Source organism: Heterodontus francisci, chromosome 10 (genome assembly GCF_036365525.1).
Source record: "Heterodontus francisci isolate sHetFra1 chromosome 10, sHetFra1.hap1, whole genome shotgun sequence".
NCBI classification, from domain to species: Eukaryota; Metazoa; Chordata; class Chondrichthyes; order Heterodontiformes; family Heterodontidae; genus Heterodontus; species Heterodontus francisci.
The window spans coordinates 78,799,746-78,821,416 of record NC_090380.1 but is presented as its reverse complement, the minus strand read 5'-3'; the positions used below and the strand labels follow the sequence as shown (position 1 = coordinate 78,821,416).

General features: G+C 43.4%; 1 protein-coding gene across 1 annotated transcript in view; it reads left to right on the top strand.

The window, feature by feature from the left end:
• The window catches only part of gpr156 (G protein-coupled receptor 156), a 40,764-nt gene extending 19,717 nt beyond the window's left edge, over positions 1 to 21,047 (top strand). Inside the window, exons 5-9 of the mRNA XM_068039949.1 lie at positions 11,710 to 11,835; positions 11,985 to 12,080; positions 14,186 to 14,422; positions 17,801 to 17,962; positions 18,752 to 21,047. Of these exons, the coding sequence (XP_067896050.1) occupies positions 11,710 to 11,835; positions 11,985 to 12,080; positions 14,186 to 14,422; positions 17,801 to 17,962; positions 18,752 to 20,170 (2,040 nt within the window). The 3' untranslated portion in view covers positions 20,171 to 21,047. The remainder of the gene's footprint in view (positions 1 to 11,709; positions 11,836 to 11,984; positions 12,081 to 14,185; positions 14,423 to 17,800; positions 17,963 to 18,751) is intronic.
• Positions 21,048 to 21,671: the final 624 nt, after the last annotated feature.

Genomic DNA, 21,671 nt, shown 5'->3' with positions numbered 1-21,671 from the left:
TGTTTCCAGGCTCTGGACCAGCAAGGGTGAATCTTCTCAGGATGGCAGTGAAGGCATGGGCAAGGGCTACATGGAGGAGCAGGGGAGGGTAGTCGGGGAGGGAAGGGTGGGTGATCAGGTGCATGGAGTAGCAGGGGAAGGCAGTTGGAGAGGGAAGGGTGGGACTGATTGGGTGCATGGAGTAGCAGGGGAGGGTAGTCGGGGAGGGCAGGTGAGAGCTGTACCATTGGGACGGTCTTCACCCAAACCGTGCTAGGACCAGTGTTAAGGTGAGTCGTATAACTAGGGCAATAGAGAGGGCTTTATACTAAATAGTGGGGGCGAGGGATCAAATGAGGGAAGATGTGACAATTTAAAGGAAAAGAAGAAGGCAAGAGAGCAAGATAGCAATAAGGGTAATGTTAATCAGTGTGGCAGGAAGGGGCAGAGCCTACAAACTTAAGAGCGCAGCAGCAGATAAGGCTAGAGTTTGTGAACTAACAGAGGTGGGGGGTTGGCTTTAGCTAAAGGGAGATTTAGAAATCCAAAGAGAAAGGTCGAGGCATCAGAACAGTATAGCATTGTGGGTAAAGACAAACAGAATGTGACAGGAAGGGACAGAGAGTTTAACAAAAATTGTACATCAGCGAAAAAGGTCATTGCGGGCAATAGAAGTAGAAAAATGAAATTAAAGCTTCTTTATATCTGCAATAAGAAAGATGAACTCATGGCACAAATTGAGGTAAATAAATTAGATCTAATCGCCATTTCAGAGACATGGTTACAAGGTGATCAAGGTTAGGAAATTAATATTCCAGGGTACAACATATTTCGTAAGGACAGACAGAATGGCAAAGGAGGAGGGGTAGCCCTGATAGTAAAGGATGACATAAGAACATTAATGAGAAAGGATCTGGCCTCAGAATATCAAGAAGTAGAATCAGTGGGCTGAATTTTACAGGCCCTCTGACATTGGGGTCATGACAGGCGGGGGTTGGTGCCTGGAAAATTCTTCCGGGAGAAGCCCGCCACAACTCCCAACGCCTGGAAGGCTCTGCCACACTTTACCGATGGCAGAGCCTTCATTTGCATATTATAATGAATGCAAATATATGTTAAATAACTTATCTGGACCAGGCGGCTGTCCCACGGCGAGATTCCTTCCTGTGCCATCGGATCCCCGTTTGGGGAACTGAAGTGAGGAGGACTGTAATTCTCAGTGGTGGGGAGGAGGGAGGAGTGTAATTCTCAGAGTGGGTGGGCGGGGGGGGGAGGTGTGGGGGGTGGGGGGAGAGCAGGGAGAACTATTGTTATTGGTTGTGGGGATGATGGGAAAGGATTAAGGGTCAAAGGTGCTGAAGTCAGGGAGGGAAAGTTCAGAATATCAAAATGTGTTTTTTTGGGGGATATGTCAAATTATTAAATGAAGACTCAGTGGGCGGGGGGGGGGAATGCGAGAGGGGAATCATAGTAAATTAAAAGAATTCTGCAGTTTCCTTGAAACGGGACCTTTAAAAATTTAAATGAGACTGAAGGGCTTGACGCCCTTTAAAAATGGCGCCAGCGCCTGCGCAGTGGCGCTGGATGCTGTTGTCAGAACGGCCGCCCCCTCTATTTAAATGAGCCCCTGACCGAAATATCGCAGGGGCTTCGCGACGGCACATCCACGTGGGAAGAATGCCAACATCAGAGCGTGCCACTGCAATTTGCGGCGCACATATAAAAGTCTGCCCAGTAAGAGTGGCAATTATGAATAGCAAGAATCAGAAAACACTGGTGGGAGTTGTTTATAAACCCCCTAATAGTAGTTATACTGTTGAACAGAGCATTAAACAAGAAATTATTGGAGCTTGTAACAAAGGCAATGTAATAATTGTGGGGGATTTTAATCTTCGTATAGGCTGGGACAATAAAATTGGCAAGAGTGGTCTAGAAGATGAGTTAGTAGAATGTTTTCAGGTCAATTTCTTGGAGCAATATGTTGTGGAATCAACTAGGGATAAAGCTATCTTAGATTTAGTATTGTATAATGAAGCAGGGTTAATTAGTAATGCAAACCTCAGCAAGAAAGACACATCCATGGCTCACTCAGGAAGTTAAGGATAGTATTAGGTTAAAAGAAGAGGCTTACAATGTTGCAAAAGCAGTAGCAAGTCTGAGGATTGAGAGTGTTTTAGAAACCAGAAAAGAGCCACCAAAAAGTTGATCAAAAAAAATATTAAAAACTGATTGTAAAAGCTTTTATAGGTGTATAAAAAGGAAGAGAGTAGCTAAAGTGAACGTTGGTCCCTTAGAAGCAGAGACAGAAGAAATTATTATGGGGAACGAGGAAATGGCTGAGGCATTGAACAAATACTCTATGTGTCTGTCTTCACAGTAGAAGACACAAGTTTCATACCAGAAATAGACAGTACCTAGGGGCTAAAAAGTGAGGAAATTAAGGAAATTAATATCAGCAGAGAAAAAGTATTGGAGAAACCTAAGGGACTATAATATGACAAATCCCTGGGACCTGATGGCCTACACCCTAGGTTTCTAGAAGAGCTAGCTGCAGAGAAAGTGGATGGGCTAGTTATGATTTTCCGAACCTCGTTAGATTTGGGAACGGTCCCATCAGATTGGAAGTTGGCAAATGCTACACTGCTTTTCAAGAAAGGAGGGAGAGAGAAAACAATGAACTTGCAGGCCAGCCTAACATCAGTCGTTGGCAAAATGCTGGAATCTATTATTAAGGCAGTCATAACAATACACTTAGAAAAGCACAGTATGATTAAAACAAGTCAACATGGTTTTACTGAAGGGATAAGGGTTCATGGATAAAAGCAAAATACTGCAGATGCTGGAAATCTGTAATAAAAAAACAAGAAATGCTGGAAATACTCAGCAGGTCTGGCACCATCTGTGGAGAGAGAAACAGAGTTAACGTTTCAGGTCAGTGACCCTTCTTCAAAACTGACAAATATTAGAAATGTAAAAGATTTTAAGCAAGTAAAGCGGGGGTGGGGCAAGAGATAACAAAAGAGGTATTGATAGGACAAGGTCACAGAGAATAACTGACCGGAAGGTCATGGAGCAAAGGCAAACGGTATGTTGATGGTGTGCTGAAAGACAAAGCATTAGTACAGAAAGGGTGTGAATAGACTGTAAAGCACAAAACACTCCAAGCACAAACATTAAAAAAAATTTAAAAAAACAGAAACAGTGGGTAGGCACAGTAGAAACAAACTAAACGCACTAAAAAACCTAAAATAACCAAATAAAAAAGATCTAAAATAAAATAACCAAATAAAAAAGAAAAAAATAACTAAACATAAAAAGGGAGGTGGGGGGGGGGGGCGGCCGTCATGCTCTGAAATTATTGAACTCAATGTTCAGTCCGGCAGGCTGTAGTGTGCCTATTCGGTAAATGAGATGCTGTTCCTCGAGCTTGCGTTGATGTTCGCTGGAACCCTGCAGCAATCCCAGGACAGAGATGTGAGCATGAGAGCAGGGGCGGGTGTTGAAATGGCCAGCAACCAGAAGCTCAGGGTCCTGCTTACGGACTGAGCGGAGGTGTTCCGCAAAGCGGTCACCCAATCTGCGTTTGGTCTGCCCAATGTAGAGGAGACCACATTGTGAGCAGCGAGTACAGTATACTACATTGAAAGAAGTACAAGTAAATCGCTGCTTCACCTGAAAGGAGTGTTTGCGGCCTTGGATAGTGAGGAGAGAGGAGGTAAATGGGCAGGTATTACACCTCCTGCGATTTCAGGGGAAGGTGCCATGGGAAGTGGACGAGGTGGTGGGGGTAATGGAGGAGTGGACGAGGGTGTCGCGGAGGGAACGATCCGCTCATGCAGTTGGGGGTAATATATTTGCATGGATAGATGATTGATTAACAGACAGGAAGCAAAGAGTGGGCATAAACGGGGCATTTTCAAGTTGGCAGGCAGTGAATAGTGGAGTGCTGCAAGGATCAGTGCTGGGGCCTCAGCTATTTACTATCTATATCAATGACTTAGATGAAGAGATAGAAAGTAATGTATCTAACTTTGCTGATGATACAAAGGTAGGTGGAAAATTAAACTGTGGGAAGGACACAGAGGCTGCAAAGAGAAATAGACAGGTTAAGTGAGTGGGAAACAAGATGGCAGAATATAATGTAAGGAAGTGTGAACCTATTCACTTTGGTCATAAGAACAGAAAAGCAGAATATATTTTTGAAGGTGTGTAAGTGTTGATGCTCAAAGAGACTTGGGTGTGCTTGTACAAGGAACGCAGAAAGTTAGCAAGCAATTGGGAAGGCAAATGGCATGTTGGCCTTTATTGCAAGGGGATTGGAGTACAGGAATAAGGCAGTATTGTTCCAATTGTACAGGGTTTTGGTGAGACCACATCTGGAGTATTGTGTGCAGTTTTGGCCTCCACATTTAAAAAAGGATATACTTTCATTGGAGGCAGTATAGGGAAGGTTCACCACATTGGTCCTTGGGATGAGGGCGTTGTCCTATGATGAGAGGCTGAGTAAATTGGGCCGATATTCTCTGAAGTTTAGAAGAAGGAGAGGCGATCTCATTGAAACATACAAGATTCTTAAGGGGCTGGATAAGGTAGACGTTAAGAGATTGTTTCTGCTGGTCAGAGAATCTAAAACATGTGAGCACAGTCTCAGGATAAGGGGCCAATCATTCAGGACTGAGGTGAGGAGAAATTACTTCTCTCAAAGGGTTGTGAATCTTTGGAATTCCATACCCCAGAGGGCTGTGGAAACTCCATCGTTGAATACATTTAAGGCTGGGATAGATAGATTTTTGGGGTCACGGGAAATCAAGGGATATGGCAAGCAGGTGGGAAAATGGAATTGAAGCCTAAGATCAGCCATGATCGTATTGAATGGTGGAGCAGGCTTGATGGGCCATATGGTCTACTCCTGCTCCTATTTCTTGTGTTCTTGGAAGGGTGGGGCTGATCGGGTGCATGGAGGAGTAGGGAAGGGTGGAGTGGAGCATCCAGGGTGTTGAATGGTTGCTATTGATGGTGAAGATGCATGTTGTCAGCTGCAGGGGCAGTGGGTGGGTTATAGCAGAACAATGTGAGGATATTTGGCAAGGGCCTAAAGGGAGAGATGAGTGCTGTCAACATCGGGAATCTGTCGGGCAAATTGAGGCTACTGGCTAGTAGAGGGAACGGTCACAGTAAATGGAGGCAAATGGATTCTGTAGGGGGGTAAGGTCAAGATTAATGGGTGGGAAATTGACAGCTTCATATGGAGAGGAACAGGACTCGGCAACAATGGTCAGGTCAATGTGAGGAGGTTCAAGGATAAGAGTTGGCATGTTGATAGTAATGGGAGTAGGAACAGTGGAGAGGGATGGCATGAATACATTGATGATTACATTGTGCACAATAATGGGGGTAGGCTCAATGGCTATGGAGGGAAAGGTAACGGTAACATTGGGTGGGTCAACAGTGATGGACTCAAGTTGGAAGGTTGCAGGAGGAGGTTGGAAGGTGGGGAGACTTGCCCTGAATTCTATGCGCACCATTTTCTGCAATGACATTGGAAATCATGTGGACACTCAAGGAGAGTGGAAGGAGTGTCTTCTCCCTGCCTGCAGTTTGAATGTCGATATTGCCTTGATGTTTCAGCTCACTGTCAACAGAGGGTTGAATTGCCACGCTCTCCTTATTTATTGTTCAGAAAAGCTGCAGTGACATGGGTCTCATACACTCGATTTCTCCTCTTCCTGTGGTACTAGACAAAAGGCAGAGACTAAGGAGGGCTCTATTCCCTCAAGTCATGATGCTTGAACATCACCAAAAGGCAGAAAAGGAAGGTGAGGATGCTCCAAGTGATAACATCCAGGAACGTCTTATCGAAGATGGGCACTGATATGTCATTGCATCCTCAGGACAAGGACAAATGACCTTCAAATGTTAGGGAGGCAACGCCAGATACGCCTAAGGATGTCACGTGAAATGGTCATTGAAATTTGTCGGATCCTGCGGCATTACCTGCAGCCACTTGGCTTTGGTGGGAATCCCATGCCAGTTATCCTTAAGGTGACTGCTGCCTTCAGTTTTTTCTCCAGTGGCTCCTTCCATGGATCCACAGACAACAGATGTGGCACCTTGCAGTTTGTGACCCACAGGTGCATCAAAGAGGTAACCAATGCCCTTTATCGATGTGCTAATGATTTCATCTACTTACCTGTAGACGAGAATAGCAAACAGCAAGGTATGCGCCATTCAATGCCATCACTGGATTCCCTAGAGTGCAAGGTGTGATTGACTGTACTCATGTGGCCATTAGAGCTCCCTGGGACCACCCTGCTGTATTTGTCAATTGCAAACTCTTTAAACATGCAACTGGTTTGTGACCACAGGAGAAGAATCATGCATGTTTGAGCACGTTTCCCAGGGAGCTGTCAAGACTCATACATTTTGAGGACCAGCTGAAGTGGACGGATGGATCATGGGTGTCAAGATGTATGTCACTTGCTTGAGAGTTCAGTGTGCATCTTTGAATGAACAGGAATTTTATAAATAAGTCAATCTTCTGTGGCATAAGGCATATCAGCAGATAACATCACTATTTTACCTGTTCAGCAGTCTTTATGTAGTTGCTTCTCTCTCTCTCTCGCTCCTCTTGGGCTTCTTTCCCCTTGATTTTTTAAAAATCTGTCTTTCCTTCCTTAAAGATGGGTGGCCTCTAACAGTTGAAGGCTCCATTTTATGGTTGGGGACAATGTGGCCTTCAGTGACTTCCTTCCTATCTTCTCCATCAGTTGCTCATACTTCCCCTCACTCACATCACTAACCCTGTCTCTTCCCCTTTTGAGTGACCTGCTTAATGTTTGTATCCTGCACCCCACCCCCACCCCCCCCACCACCCCCAAAACACCAATGGAAAGAATTAGTTCAAAATTTAACTGATGTGATTTTGAAAATCAAATTAATATTAAATGAATTTAATGAAATTAATTCTCTCCACTCCTTCAATTGACTGCACTTTAAAAAAAAAATTAGAGCCAACAAACAAAAGCTTCAACAGGCATGAAATCATGTATATAAAATAAAAACAAGAAATGCTGGAAATACTCAGCAGGTCTGGCAGCATCTGTGGAGAGAGAAACAGAGTTAACGTTTCAGGTCAGTGACCCTTCATCAGAACTGGCAAATATTAGAAATGTATTAGGTTTTAAGCAAGTAAAGCAGGGGTGGGGCAAGAGATAAAAGAGAAGGTATTGATAGGACAAGGTCACAGAGAATAACTGACCGGAAGGTCATGGAGCAAAGGCAAATGGTATGTTAATGTCATTTTATTCTTTTTCACTTTCGCTCTAAAACTTCTATGGCAAAAAAACTCTCCAGATTTTACCTCAGTGAACTTGTCTGTCTCTTAGGTGTTAGCAATTTGAAACTTTGTCTCAGAGGTGTAAGGAGGATAATTAGCTCTGAAATTCAACTGGTGGTTTATTTTTGAAAATTGAATGAACACTAATAAGTTCTCCACATCTCTCCAACCACCAGCTTAATGCACTTCTGACAATTATGGAAAACAAAATAAATATACAACAGATGTACCATCAACTAATTTTCTCACTCTTTCACACTCGCACCTTAATCACTCCACATAAATTTCACCTCATTAAAGCTTTTGAAATTTGTTTTGTTTTTCAAAATTATGAAGAAAAGCCAAGTGAAAGTGCTCAAAGCTAAAGAAAGTATTTCAACAGTACAGCTGGCTGGTACTGATACATCTTGGGAAGTTCGATGCACTGAATAATCCAAACTCAGTTCACGTTCACAGCTCTGGGCAAAATATCAAGTCCAAGCTCAGGCTTATGAGAGTGGCTGAGGCCTTCAGGTTAAAGCTTTCAATGAAAGAATTAAAAGACTGAGAGAACAAAGGTGTGGATAAGTTTAAATATGTTGTGAAATATGTCGGCTTAAGAAAAATAACAGATGCAAAATATTCTAGAAAACACTTTGTGACTTGTGGGAATCCGGTGGCCAAACTGTGCAGTCACAGGGTGATAATAGCAACCATTATGTGGCCGCAGTGGGCCAGATCTTGTGCTCATACTGATGCCAAGTTCCGTGGTGGTGGGGGGGCTGGAGATTTGGAGTGGCAATGGCCGCCACAGAACCCGACGCCAGGATTGCCGGGCCCAATCTTGCTGGGGGCGGGGATGCTCTGTGGCGGCACTTCTGCCACTCTGCGACGGGACCCCAGTTTAAATATTTAAAATACCTCTCTGCATAAATTTCAATGTCATTCACCGCGATCTTCCCATCCGTTCCTGATCTTGAGGTTAACGTGCGTCACTCACGTGCCTTCACTTGCCCGTCCACGAGACACTGGCGCCACCGAGGAGGCGAAGGAGTCAACTCTGCATGCTGTGTATAGATGGGGGGGTGGGGGGGGGAGAACTCTGCTGTTTGTTTGCAGGGCTGGCAGCCTTTTCAAAACTGTGCCAGGACCTGCTCCAGCATCAGGTGATGACATTCACGGTGTCACCTATGCCACCATTGCCAAGTGATTGGGGTGGTGACTGCCTTCAGTGGGCCGGATCTTCTTGTGCCACTGCCAGGAGTGGCGGAGGGTGCAGAAAATGGCAGCCACCCCTCATGGGCCCTGCGCCGCTGCGATTCTGTGGCGTGTGGCCATTCAACTTACTGACAGCGGCCACTTCTCTCCCCCCCCCCCCCCCCCACCAATCGCATGGTGGGGGTGGCATCAGTGATGCCGTGAACGGCGTCACCTGATGCGAGAGCAGGTGCTGTCACCATTTTTAAAAGGCTTCCAGCTCTCCAAACAAAGTGCAGAGTTGGCCCGTCCTCCCCCATCTAGACACAAAGCGCAGAGTTGCCCGTCCTCCCCCATCTATACACAAATCGCAGAGTTGGCCCGTCCTCCCCCATCTATACACAAATCGCAGAGTTGGCCCGTCCTCCCCCATCTATACACAAATCGCAGAGTTGGCCCGTCCTCCCCCATCTATACACAAATCGCAGAGTTGGCCCGTCCCCCCCCATCTAGACACAAAGCGCAGAGTTGGCCCGTCCTCCCCCATCTATACACAAAGCGCAGAGTTGGCCCGTCCTCCCCCATCTATACACAAATCGCAGAGTTGGCCCGTCCTCCCCCATCTAGACACAAAGCGCAGAGTTGGCCCGTCCCCCCCCATCTAGACACAAAGCGCAGAGTTGGCCCGTCCTCCCCCATCTAGACACAAAGCGCAGAGTTGGCCCGTCCCCCCCCATCTAGACACAAAGCGCAGAGTTGGCCCGTCCTCCCCCATCTAGACACAAAGCGCAGAGTTGGCCCGTCCTCCCCCATCTAGACACAAAGCGCAGAGTTGGCCCGTCCTCCCCCATCTAGACACAAAGCGCAGAGTTGGCCTGTCCTCCCCCATCTAGACACAAATCGCAGAGTTGGCCCGTCCTCCCCCAACTATACACAAATCGCAGAGTTGGCCCGTCCTCCCCCATCTAGACACAAAGCGCAGAGTTGGCCCGTCCTCCCCCATCTAGACACAAAGCGCAGAGTTGGCCCGTCCCCCCCCATCTAGACACAAAGCGCAGAGTTGGCCCGTCCTCCCCCATCTAGACACAAAGCGCAGAGTTGGCCCGTCCTCCCCCATCTAGACACAAAGCGCAGAGTTGGCCCGTCCTCCCCCATCTAGACACAAAGCGCAGAGTTGGCCTGTCCTCCCCCATCTAGACACAAATCGCAGAGTTGGCCCGTCCTCCCCCAACTATACACAAATCGCAGAGTTGGCCCGTCCTCCCCCATCTAGACACAAAGCGCAGAGTTGGCCTGTCCTCCCCCATCTAGACACAAATCGCAGAGTTGGCCCGTCCTCCCCCAACTATACACAAATCGCAGAGTTGGCCCGTCCTCCCCCATCTAGACACAAAGCGCAGAGTTGGCCCGTCCTCCCCCATCTAGACACAAAGCGCAGAGTTGGCCCGTCCCCCCCCATCTAGACACAAAGCGCAGAGTTGGCCCGTCCTCCCCCATCTAGACACAAAGCGCAGAGTTGGCCCGTCCTCCCCCATCTAGACACAAAGCGCAGAGTTGGCCCGTCCTCCCCCATCTAGACACAAAGCGCAGAGTTGGCCTGTCCTCCCCCATCTAGACACAAATCGCAGAGTTGGCCCGTCCTCCCCCAACTATACACAAATCGCAGAGTTGGCCCGTCCTCCCCCATCTAGACACAAAGCGCAGAGTTGGCCTGTCCTCCCCCATCTAGACACAAATCGCAGAGTTGGCCTGTCCTCCCCCATCTATACACAAAATGCAGAGTTGACCCCTTTCCCTCCTTGGTGGCGCCAGCTTCTCGTGGATGGGAAAATGAAGGTGCGTGCATGCCTGCCGCACGTCGAGCTCAGGATTGGGAATGGATGGGAAGATCACAGAGGGTGACACTCAAATTTATGCAGAGAAGTATTTTAAATATTTAAATTAGGGTCCCATCGCAAAGCAGTGAAGGGGCTGCCATGGAGCTTCCCCGCCTCCGGGAAGATTGGGCCCAGCAATCTCAGCGTAGGGTTCCATGGTGGCTGCTGCCACTCCGATTCTCCGGCCACCTGCCCCTCCCCCACTTGCCATGGGACCCAACTTCGAACCGAGTGCAAGATCCGGCCCAGTATGTTAAGTGGCCTTCTGCCACAGAATCGCGGTGGCGTAGGTCCCATGTGGGGCGGCCACCATTTTCTGCACCTATCGCGGCAGTGGGACAAGAAGATCTGGCCCAGTGTGGCACCTTTAGTACTGTAAAGCCTAACACAAAATTGCCAAGAGGAGTAACAGGTACTCCTGGTACTGGTACATTAATAAATTTTCAATGAAATGTGTGTATATGTAATAAATTTAACAAATCTAGGTAACTATTAATTAGATTCCGTCTATGGTTGGTAATTTAATTATCCACGTGTTCAATAATCAAAAAATTAATGTTTCCCACTGAAATATTAATCTTTTGGCTTCTACAAGGAGCCACAAACTTTTGCAGCAGTTGGACTGAGCTCCTTCAGCACCATAAGACTACCATGACCGCTTTATTGAGAAAAACTGTAATATTTGTACTTCCAGAAGTGTCTTCTTGTTGGTGATTCCAGCTTTGTGTGGGTGCCCAGGATTTCTATAATTATAGAATTGCAAAGTGTCCAGTATCACCCCAGTGTTTCTGAAAAATTATCCTGTCATTTGTAATTAAATTCATTTTTTGTAGTCATTAAATGTCTGTTTATGACTAGTATTAGTTTCCAAAATGTGTTTTTAATATTTTACCAGCAGTTGCACTACCATTGGCACTCCAGTGATGGTGCTGTAAAACTGGCAGAAGTCACTGTCTTAAGAGTGTTCCTTGCAGAATTTAGCAATACTGGAACTTTGTTTCACTCATTTAAGGAAGGCAAAAAGAGTGAAAATTATGGCCACACAAACTGTGGGCCGTATAGTACACAAGCCTCAAATATGCTAACTGCAGAACTTCGAGTGTCTGCAGTGCTTTTTTTTCTGTAGCCATGAAGAGGATAGTACTCTGAATTTCAATGTGAGTTTAGCTGATCTATAATTGGTTAAATTGGAGAGGCACTGAAAAAGTTTTAACTCACAGTATTCATGAATTAAACAAACCATCTGATTTCATTTCACATTGCTGTTTCATTTCTGAGCCAAGTAATTGGTGTTTCCTATGTTTCCATGGTGTAATGATCCAAATTTCCTTTTCCTTCCAGATTATCAAAGACATTCAATTACTGGGGCTGGTAGCTGGAGTGATTGGCTTGGATATTCTGATTCTGGTGACATGGGGCATTGCTGACCCACTGCAGTGTATGCAATCCTTAAATGTAGGAATGAGGGTAAAAAACCGGCGTTCCAATTTTGAAGCTTTTTTTTTCCATTTGTGAAAAATTATAAATTGTCCAATGCAGAACAGTTTATTTTTATTTACTATTAGTCTATCTGCTGTGGTATCGCACAGGAATTTTGATATTTTCTTATTCCTCAGGCATTTGAAAAAGATTTTTCCTACTCTATCACAATCATGAAATGTTGTGTTTCTCGTTACACAGACATCTGGATCATTCTTATTTCACTCCTAAAGGTAAGAATACTTATTTCTTCCCTATTACCATTTTTTGGCTTTTAAATCCCAAGCTTGGTATCACCTTTGTTGTTGTTGGTTGGAGGAGGGACTGGGCATGTTAACTCTGACAAGGCTGCATTTATTGGGCCACCTTCTTAGCAATTGGCTAAGTGGCTTCCTATGGCTTTGACAGTCAACCAAGTAGTTTGGGACTTGGGTCATATGTAGGCCAGATAAGGTAGGTGGCAGGTTCTCTCCTATGAAGGGTTATTAGTGAACCAGTTGGGTTTTTATGACAATTGGCAACAGTTACGGTCATTTATTTTTCTGGTTTCAGCCTATGATCCCAGATTTGTTCAATTTCACTCCATGCCATGGTGGAATATGAACTTGTCACCACTGGCAGCTAGTCTGGTTCTGTAATTACAATGCTACTTATGATTTTCAACTTTGGGCCTTGTGACCCTCCATCTTGATTACTCAATATATATTAGGATGGGCAATAAATGCCAGTGATACCCACATCGCATGAATGTGTTTTTGAAAAAAATACTTTTTTAAAAATTAAAAACTACTATTCACATTATAACACTTTGTACTGCAGTAGATCTAGCATCCACAAATGTGTTACAGCCACTGTGAATAATTCCCTCGCATTACCTCTCGTAACCAGATCTAACTGCACAATGTCAGTTTTACAGTCTCTGCAAAACGAGATCATTCTGGAGAGCAAAGCTTATTTTCTCCACTATCCTATGTGTCCTTAAACCATTCTTCCCTCCACCCTTACTTTCAACAGGTGCAAGGAGCTTTTGGACTTGCGCCACTAAGACTGCGACTATCCATTCAACTGTTTTTGTTGTTTCTCTCCCTCACTCCCCTCTCCTTGTCCACCAAGCCAAACTCCCATCTTCCACCTACCTAATCCTGAATCTGCACCTTTCTCCAGTTTCTCTATCTCCATCACGGCCTCTCTGAGTTCATCTTTTCCATGAAATCCACATCCTACCAAACAACTGACCATCTAGTTGCCCTTCTTGGCCCTTGTGCCAGCTGACATTGTAGATTGTTCACTCTCCTTGGTTGTTATCGTCCTATTTCAAAACCATCATCATTGTCTCCGGCTGGTGTTTCATGCTTAACGGTTTGTTCACAGCTTCAGCATCATATTTAACCTGAGCTTAACCTCTGATCCCAGATACACTACCACAAAGGTCACCTACATCCACCTGCATAACCTCAGCCCATGTGCTGTTGAAACCCTCATTCAAGCCCTATTCACCTCCAGACTCCCATTCTCCACCTCTGTGTAAATTCCAGCTTGTCCAAAACACGGCAGCTTGTAACCTATCCCACACTTATTGCTCTGTTTTTAGTAAGCTGACATTGGTTCTTAGCTGAACACATCCAATTTTCATCCTCATGTTTAACACCCTTCATAGCCTCTCCACTTCTGTTCTCTGTATCTCCAACAACCTATCCTCTGAACACTTATCTACTCAGGTTCTGGCTTTTAGTACATCCTCTCCCTCCCTTCGCTTTACCATGGCTATGCCTTCGGCACTGGAAGTCCCTGGCTAAGCCACTCAGTCTAATTCTCCTATTTCAAGACCCTCCTTAATATCTCCTCCTTTGTCTCTTCAACCAATTATTTCAGATTCCACCTCTGAAGCAACTTGGGAAGTTGTTTTACATAAAAGGTGCATGAGGTATTGTTAAGCAAAACCAGAATTCAATTTTTCACTCCTGTTAGCATGTCTCAAGTGACTGCTCTGCTCACTCCTGTCATCTCATGCCGAAGTCCTGTGCTTCACTTCATCTTTTCTTCGACCAGCATCTTTATTCCTATAATCCTATCAACTTTTCTCCTACTCTGCTCTGTCTCTCTACTTTGTTGCTCAGCCAGCCAGTTTCTACCTACTACTTGCCTTTGACAATATGGGAAAGTCACTATCTTGCTACCAAGATCACTTTTTAACTGCCCCACTTTGATGTAAACTTCATTATCACACTCATTTCAATCTAGTTTCAACAAGTTTTGATTTTTAAAAAATGTTTCTATTGATTAGCTCTGAGGTGTTCAGTCACATGGTACTAACAGCTTTTTTTCCCCCTAAACACAGGGAAGTCTTCTGCTATATAGCACATATCTAGCTGGTTTAACCAGCAATGTCAGCTCTCCCCCTGTAAACCAGACTGTCACCATCATGGTGGGAGTATATTTGATCATGTTCACTGCAGGAATAATCATTCCCATTACCAGATACTTGGATTCCTGGCCCAATCTTTCCTATGGTATCACCTCTGGGGGAATCTTTGTATGTACCTCAACTATCAACTGTCTCATCTTCATCCCACAGGTAAGAGAAAAATGAACAATTCCAACACACTTAGAATGGTGTCAATTGTTGAATAGAAGAGTAGAAAATGATGTATTATCACCCCCTTAACCTCTTTATAACATTTGATGTGATTGGCTATGCTACCATCCCACTTGTCTCTCCTACATCGTCCAGGTAATGGAACTGAATAGGCTTGGTTCTATTCCTACAAGGCTCAAAATAAAGCCAGAACATCTCCAACAATGTCTCTTCATATCGCTGCAAAACTCACCTTCAGAATTTCTCGACCTCCCTTCTTCTCTTCCTCAACTACATGCTGCCTATTGGTGATGTCATCCACAGCTGTGGGATTTCCATTTACATGTATGCTGATGACATCCAGTTCTACTTCCTCACCACGTCCTCACCACACCATGAGCACTTCAGTTCTGTCTGACTACCTATCTGACATCAAGTAATAGATGAGTCACAATTTCTTCTAATTGAACATAGGTATAACGAAAGACAATATTTTCTTCTTCCCCTAATACAACCCCTGCTACTGACTACATCCCCTTCCCCGGATGCTGAACCAGTCAGTGCAAATCTTAACATACTGTTTGGCCCACATTCTAACAAAGCAGGCCTAAAAGGAATTGTTATCCCCACCACCCCTTTATGGCTAAGTCACCAACTCACACCCTCTGTTTCTGGCTTCTGTTATAGGATAGGATACATTGGTGCAATATACTTTTCCAGTTGTTCTGTGCCTTGGCTCATGTTGTACATGGACCCTGTGCCATGGAGAACAAAGGTTCATTTCTCTGCTGTGCTAAACATAGCCTACAGCTTCTCTATAGGGCTGAAAGCAAATTGGTTCAGAATATCCTCCATGGGGGTAACGTGTGCTCCTAACAGCCAACAAAATGTATGTTTTGTGTCATTTGGAAGTAGGCAATTTGCCCGCCTTCTCAGCATCAGGAACCTGAAGAATGAGGAAAGCAGCACATCCAACAATTTACCAATATATTTTTTAAAGTTTTCTAGGCATTAGTCAAATAAACGCTTATCAGTGGAACTCAAACATTGTATGTAAAATCTAGAAATCAATGTTAAACTGCATCGAATTTTATATAATCCTTCTATCCAAAATGTCAGAATTATCAATCTGTAATTTGATAACTTTCTCAGGCATTCAAATAAATCTTTACACTGTCCAGCACTTTTGTTCCCCTTTTTACGACATGCATTTGTAGAATGGCCCTCATTTAATATATTTAATTGCATGCATTTGAAAAACAGAATGTGCACATTCATGAGGTCAGCAGGTTATTTTTGTTGCATGATGAGGATTTTGATTTTTCCAAAGTTGTTGTCTTGAACTGATGCTCAAAACCCTGGCACGTTTGTCTGTGCCACTGCTTATTAGCATACAGCTGCGGGTTGCAGTATGGCTCACGGCTGCAATCCAACATGCATACTTGATACGTCTTATCACTGACCAGCTGAGTGCACACAGCCCTTTGAAAGAACACAAAGGGCCACATACTAATTCCTTTCACATCATCATGAGAAGATCACTTGCCATCATCTGTTTTATATGTAATTGGTCAATTGTGATTTTGAAAGTTTGTAATTTTGTAGAAACTGAACATTCCATTCATTTGTGATAAACTGATATTTAGGCATTGTGCTGAATATGAACATAATGAAGAAGTCGAGGCTGAATGTGAAGCCAGTGGAACTGTATTGTATTTTGGGATATAATTAAAAAAAAAGTAACATCCACCAAAAGTTTTACACCACTTTTGTATCCTTTGAGAAGCTGTAAGATTTGTGGCACAATGGCAATAATGTAAGCGGCAATTTTATATTTACACACTAAATTGGAGTCTAGAAGTTTGTCCTTTGAGACACAATCTCCATCTTTACCTAAATATACACAGTAAAACTGTAATTTTATTTAAATAAACACCTTAGAAATATTGGGCTGAAATCTTTAGGCGGCGAGCTTCAAAAGAGTCATGGTGCATGTGCGAGATGTGCGCCGCGGAGCCGCTGCGATATTTCATGTGGTGCTTCATTTCCATGGAGGGGGCGGAACGCCTGCCCCTGGTGACATAGATGGGGCCGCTGCTCCATCCCCGACAATGGCGTCCAGCGCCACTTTTTAAGGGCTTCAAGCCCTTCAGCTACATTTAAAGTGACAGGTTTTCCAATAAATTAAAATAAAATTTTATTCACACTTCCAATCCCCTCTCCCACCCCCCCAATGAATAATCCATTTTATTTAGAGATACAGCACTGAAACAGGCCCTTTGGCCCACCGAGTCTGTGCCGACCAACAACTACCCATTTATACTAACCATACAGTAATCCCATATTCCCTACCACCTACCTACACTAGGGGCAATTTACAATGGCCAATTTGCCTATCACCTGCAAGTCTTTGGCGGTGGGAGGAAACCGGAGCACCCGGCAAAAACCCACGTGGTCACAGGGAGAACTTGCAAACTCCGCACAGGCAGTACCCAGAATTGAACCAGGGTCCCTGGAGCTGTGAGGCTGCGGTGCTAACCACTGTGCCGCCCATTTATTATTTGTCTTCTTCCCTCACCCCAAAAAAGTAAATTTTCCATCACGACCTTTCCCCCCAAACTTTCTTTCCTTTAACTTCAACCCCTTCCCACCATCCCTTCAATCAATCAGATTCATTTTTGCCACTCACCCATCTCTGACCTGAAAAATTCACTCCTCCCTCCACCCCCCACGCCGACCAGTGTTATGTCTCCGATCTCCAAATGGAGATCCTAAGGCGCGGGAGTTCCGGCCACCGGCTGGAATATCGGCATGGGACGGCTGTCGGGACAAGGTAAGTGTTTATGCATTCATTATAATTTATTTAAATATTTAAATTAAGGCTCCACCGCCGAGCCACAACCCCTGCTGTAGGTGGGGTTTGTGGGGGGCTGGTAAAATTCAGCCAATTAAGTTATGCAAATATTTATTGTATTTTAAATTAGAAGCCATAAGACAACCTCCCTCTTCAAACTACATATAATGGAGAATTGCACATCTTCCATTTCTTCCCCTTGCGTATACGAATCTCACTTCCAATTTATTAATCATTGAAGGTAGCATTCAATATTCATGATCCCTGACTGAGTGCTATTGTGTTAGTAGAAATAGCATCACATTTAAAGACTGAAGGAACAGAGAACAGTATGGCCTGGATTTTGCAGTATCAATGACAGCGAAATGATGAACGTTCACCATCATTACTCCTCTGAGACTAACAGCATCTTCTGGAGTCTTATATGCGCAGTTTAACGCAGAACATAGACCATTTTTGCTTCATAAGTAACTTTCAATAAATCACAAAAAATTCAAATTAATTATTGTGAGTTCTGTTAACAGGTCAGACAGTGGAAGCAATTTGAGGAAGAACCAAGCCATACTCCAAATCAGATGGCCAAATATTTCAACAGTCCAAGCAAGAGCTTTCGTTCCATGTACAGTGATGAGCAGATCTATTACCTGCTTGGAGAAAATAACTCGATGAAGCGTCTCCTCACTGAGGTAGTAATGTATAATGCAAACATTGCCACTTGCAAATATATTAAAACAGTTGCTAAGGCTTAGTAAGCTATGGTACGAGTTGTCCTTATACAGTGAGGCTAATAATGCAATCAGATGCATCCAAGCAACAGCACTTTGGTGTACTATCCAGTGATGAAGCCTGCTCTGCTTGATACACACTGCACACAGCAATGTGATATCGAGTGCTTGAACTTGAGCACTTATTGTGTCAAAGACTCATTTAAAGGGCTAAATTTGATCCCAAGGTCCGAGCAGTCCTGGCTAGGCTGAACACCCGAATGAAGCAGGTTGTGCAAGATGGACAGGGAATTGTGGATGACACGGGATGCCCAGACAGAAAATAAATTTGAAATGGAGAACACCGATAATGAAATCTACTTCTCCTCAACATACGCCTTCCCATGGGCTTCATGTTGCATCTGCGTGAAGGTATCTGTGATATGTGTCAGCTCCATATATTTTAACTTTCTGCTAAGAAACACAGTACTGGTTAACTCAGAGTTATTCTCTGAAAATAGAGACTGTGCCATTTCTATACATAGAATGCTTTTTGTCCAATGTGAAAAAAGGAAAATCTGGCATGCCTATGTCTCATTGTTGCCCAGTTCAGCTGTTGTTAAAATGGATACATCTGTTGGCTAGATTGCCTCACTTTAATTGTTGAAGCATGTTGATGAACAACTCCTATGGGAAGAAAAAGGGAGACCAATGATTTTTTAAAAAGTATGTCTCAAACTATAATGTGGATTGATTTTTTTTCCCCTATAGAAAAATGCAGTAATTGAAAGTCTGCAGGAACAGGTTAATAATGTGAAGGATAAGTTGATACATTTAATGACACCAGATTGCACTGAAGAGCTTGTGGGTCACATTTCCACTTCAGGATCCAGCACAGCACAGCACCTTTTGATTAATTCTGAGGTCAAATGTCACAACACAGCCACAGAAGATCCACCGAGTGAGAAAACTTTGTCTGACGCACAGAAGAAACTAGATCAGACCCTTGGTTCACAGCAAGATCTTAAACATCAGTCACTACAGAGTAATTTACAACAAATCGTAGGGGATGTTAATGTCTCAGACACAGCTTTGCATTCTCAGAAGGGGTCAGAACTCTTCAGAGATTATCAGAGTTTTCATAGAGGCACTTGGAACCATCTAGGACAACCAGAAAATACTGAGACTGTTACAGATTTTTTTCCAAAGTCATGTGATACCCTGGAAATAACCTCAGAAATTCAGACCAACACTGACGACTGTGTGAAAATCATCCAGCAACCCACAGATGAAATTCTGGTCTCTTCTGCAGTCCATCCATCAATTAGATCCAGGTCAGTTGAATGTCCTTCTGTCAAGGATCCAACAAAAGTGATCAAAAACAGTTATGTGAGCAGTGAGAAACTGCAAGAGATTATACAAGAGCTAAATGTTAACGCTGTCAGCTCAATCTGTTCACCAGACAGACAAAGACGAATCCTACAGAATCTTCAGCTTGAACAATCTACTAGGACAGCAGAGCAATTGAAACGTTACTATCATAGGATTTCTCCATATATGATGAGGCGAAGGAGACCACCTTTTTATTCAATAAGGGGTACACCTCCTCCCTATTATTTTCTACACTCAACAGCTCAACATGCCAAGCATATGGTTAATGAAGATTTAAGCAGGAACACAATAACTACTGACACTAGTCAACTTGAAAGCATTCACCACAAAAGATTAACAGATCAAAATGGATCTACCAGTCTCTCAGCAACTTTAAGCTCAGTGAAGAAAATGGATGTACAATCTGACCACTATCAACCATCTGGCAAAACAGACCAAAGAAATGGCTATGTCTGCTGTCCTGCTTTAGAAGGAAAATATATTATGAAGCCCTATTCAGGCCTGTACTCTAAGAAAGCACACTTATCCTCCAAAGAAACTGAAGTAGATGGTAAAGAGGGATCTTCTCAAACATACCAGTATGATTGTTCAGACTCTGAATCGAGTAGCTCAGATGAAACGTTTTGCTGTTACCACAGGTCATGTTGTGAAGCGTGCTGTCGTGGCTCATATTATTCAAGTACTTCAGAAACTTCAGATAGTGAGCAATGTAATCCATCATTCAATTGGTCACAAAAACATTTTCGTGACCACCCAATTGTTAATTTTAAAGAGGATTTAAAACCCACTTTTGTATGATCAATTCAAAGAATTAGGAACATATTCAAATGCACTACAAATTCTCCTTTGTCATCTGTCTTTCAGTAGGGCAGCCTTTTCTACTTGTAGCACACTCTGTCCTTTATGTAATGAGAGAGAGTGAATACTTCCATTACTGGAGAGTCCTTTTCTATGTGCATGGCTCCTTTTTGATAACGTTCCTCAAAAATAATATTTGAATGTAATCCTAAATTGTAGGATCCCATGATACAGCAAGTATGAATTTATCCCACAGTGAAAAGTCACTTGCCACCTGCAATTCTACACCCATGTACCTGGTAATGTAATTGTTTTACATCTGAAAAGGAAATCTTATTTAATTTGATCGGGAACCACCGTCCGTTATCAGTTGTCAGACATCTGCTGAGAAATTTAGGCAACATTAATACAGTTATTGCCAAATCAAACCAGGACTGGAACATAGATACTAAATTATATCAAACCGAGGTTTTAAGACGGGTGATCACAATGTCCCTTCTTTACATATACAGATATATATGATTTTTCTCTGAAGTCACTTATCTGTTGAATGTAGGGAAACTGGAACATGAAAGTTTCCCGTTTATAGCTATAGAGTGACGTAAACCTCCACAAAAGCCATAATATACTGAAAGCACAATATCATGATACTTTATGCATTACAAGTGATTCTTTTGAAGTATAAAGTGCTGATTTAATGTAATTTCATCTATGATTTATACAAGACTAAAACATGTTCCATTATAATATATTGGAATGTTCTCTTCCATAAGAATAAGACCATGGCAGGCTCTACCTATGTCCGAGTAGAAATATTGTTAACCTATGCCTGTGATCAACAGGAACCCAGAAGGATTTGAGCCTCTGAATTGTTCCATAGAGCTTCATAAAGCTACGACTGATTGACTTAGTAATATAAGCATGTATTTTTCTCCTGTTCTGTGATATCTTCTTGTAAAACTTATTTAAAAATAAGTTATTTTCTAATTAATGGAAGCAACAGATGGAAATAAGAACCAGCTGTTGTCTCATAGAATAGCTATCAAATTCTGTAGGTTTCATACAGATGGGGTTGTTTTTGAGTTATTGATCGTAAATCTAGAAATTCCACTGTGCTGGTACTAGGTGCTCGCCTGGAGTTACCTATTCGAATCCCATTTCTTTGCCCTTTCCCGATCTTCTCTTTGATATTGTTCCATTTCAAACATCTATGTAATTTATTTTTAAATATGGTAAAGCAAAAAATTCTTCCAACGTCATCCTTTGTTCTTCTAGTGATAATCCCAAGTCTCAGTCCCTTGATGCTGATTTGCCAAGTAGTGTAAACAAGTTTTCACTATTTACCTCTTTAAAATAAAAACCTTGATAAGGCTAAGGATATAGCCCCAACTATTCATGGCTTTCTTCATAACCATAATCATTCATTCCTGGAATAATTCTACTGAAGCTTTGCTGAACACATTCCTTTTTATAATATGACGCCCAGAATTGCGCACACTGT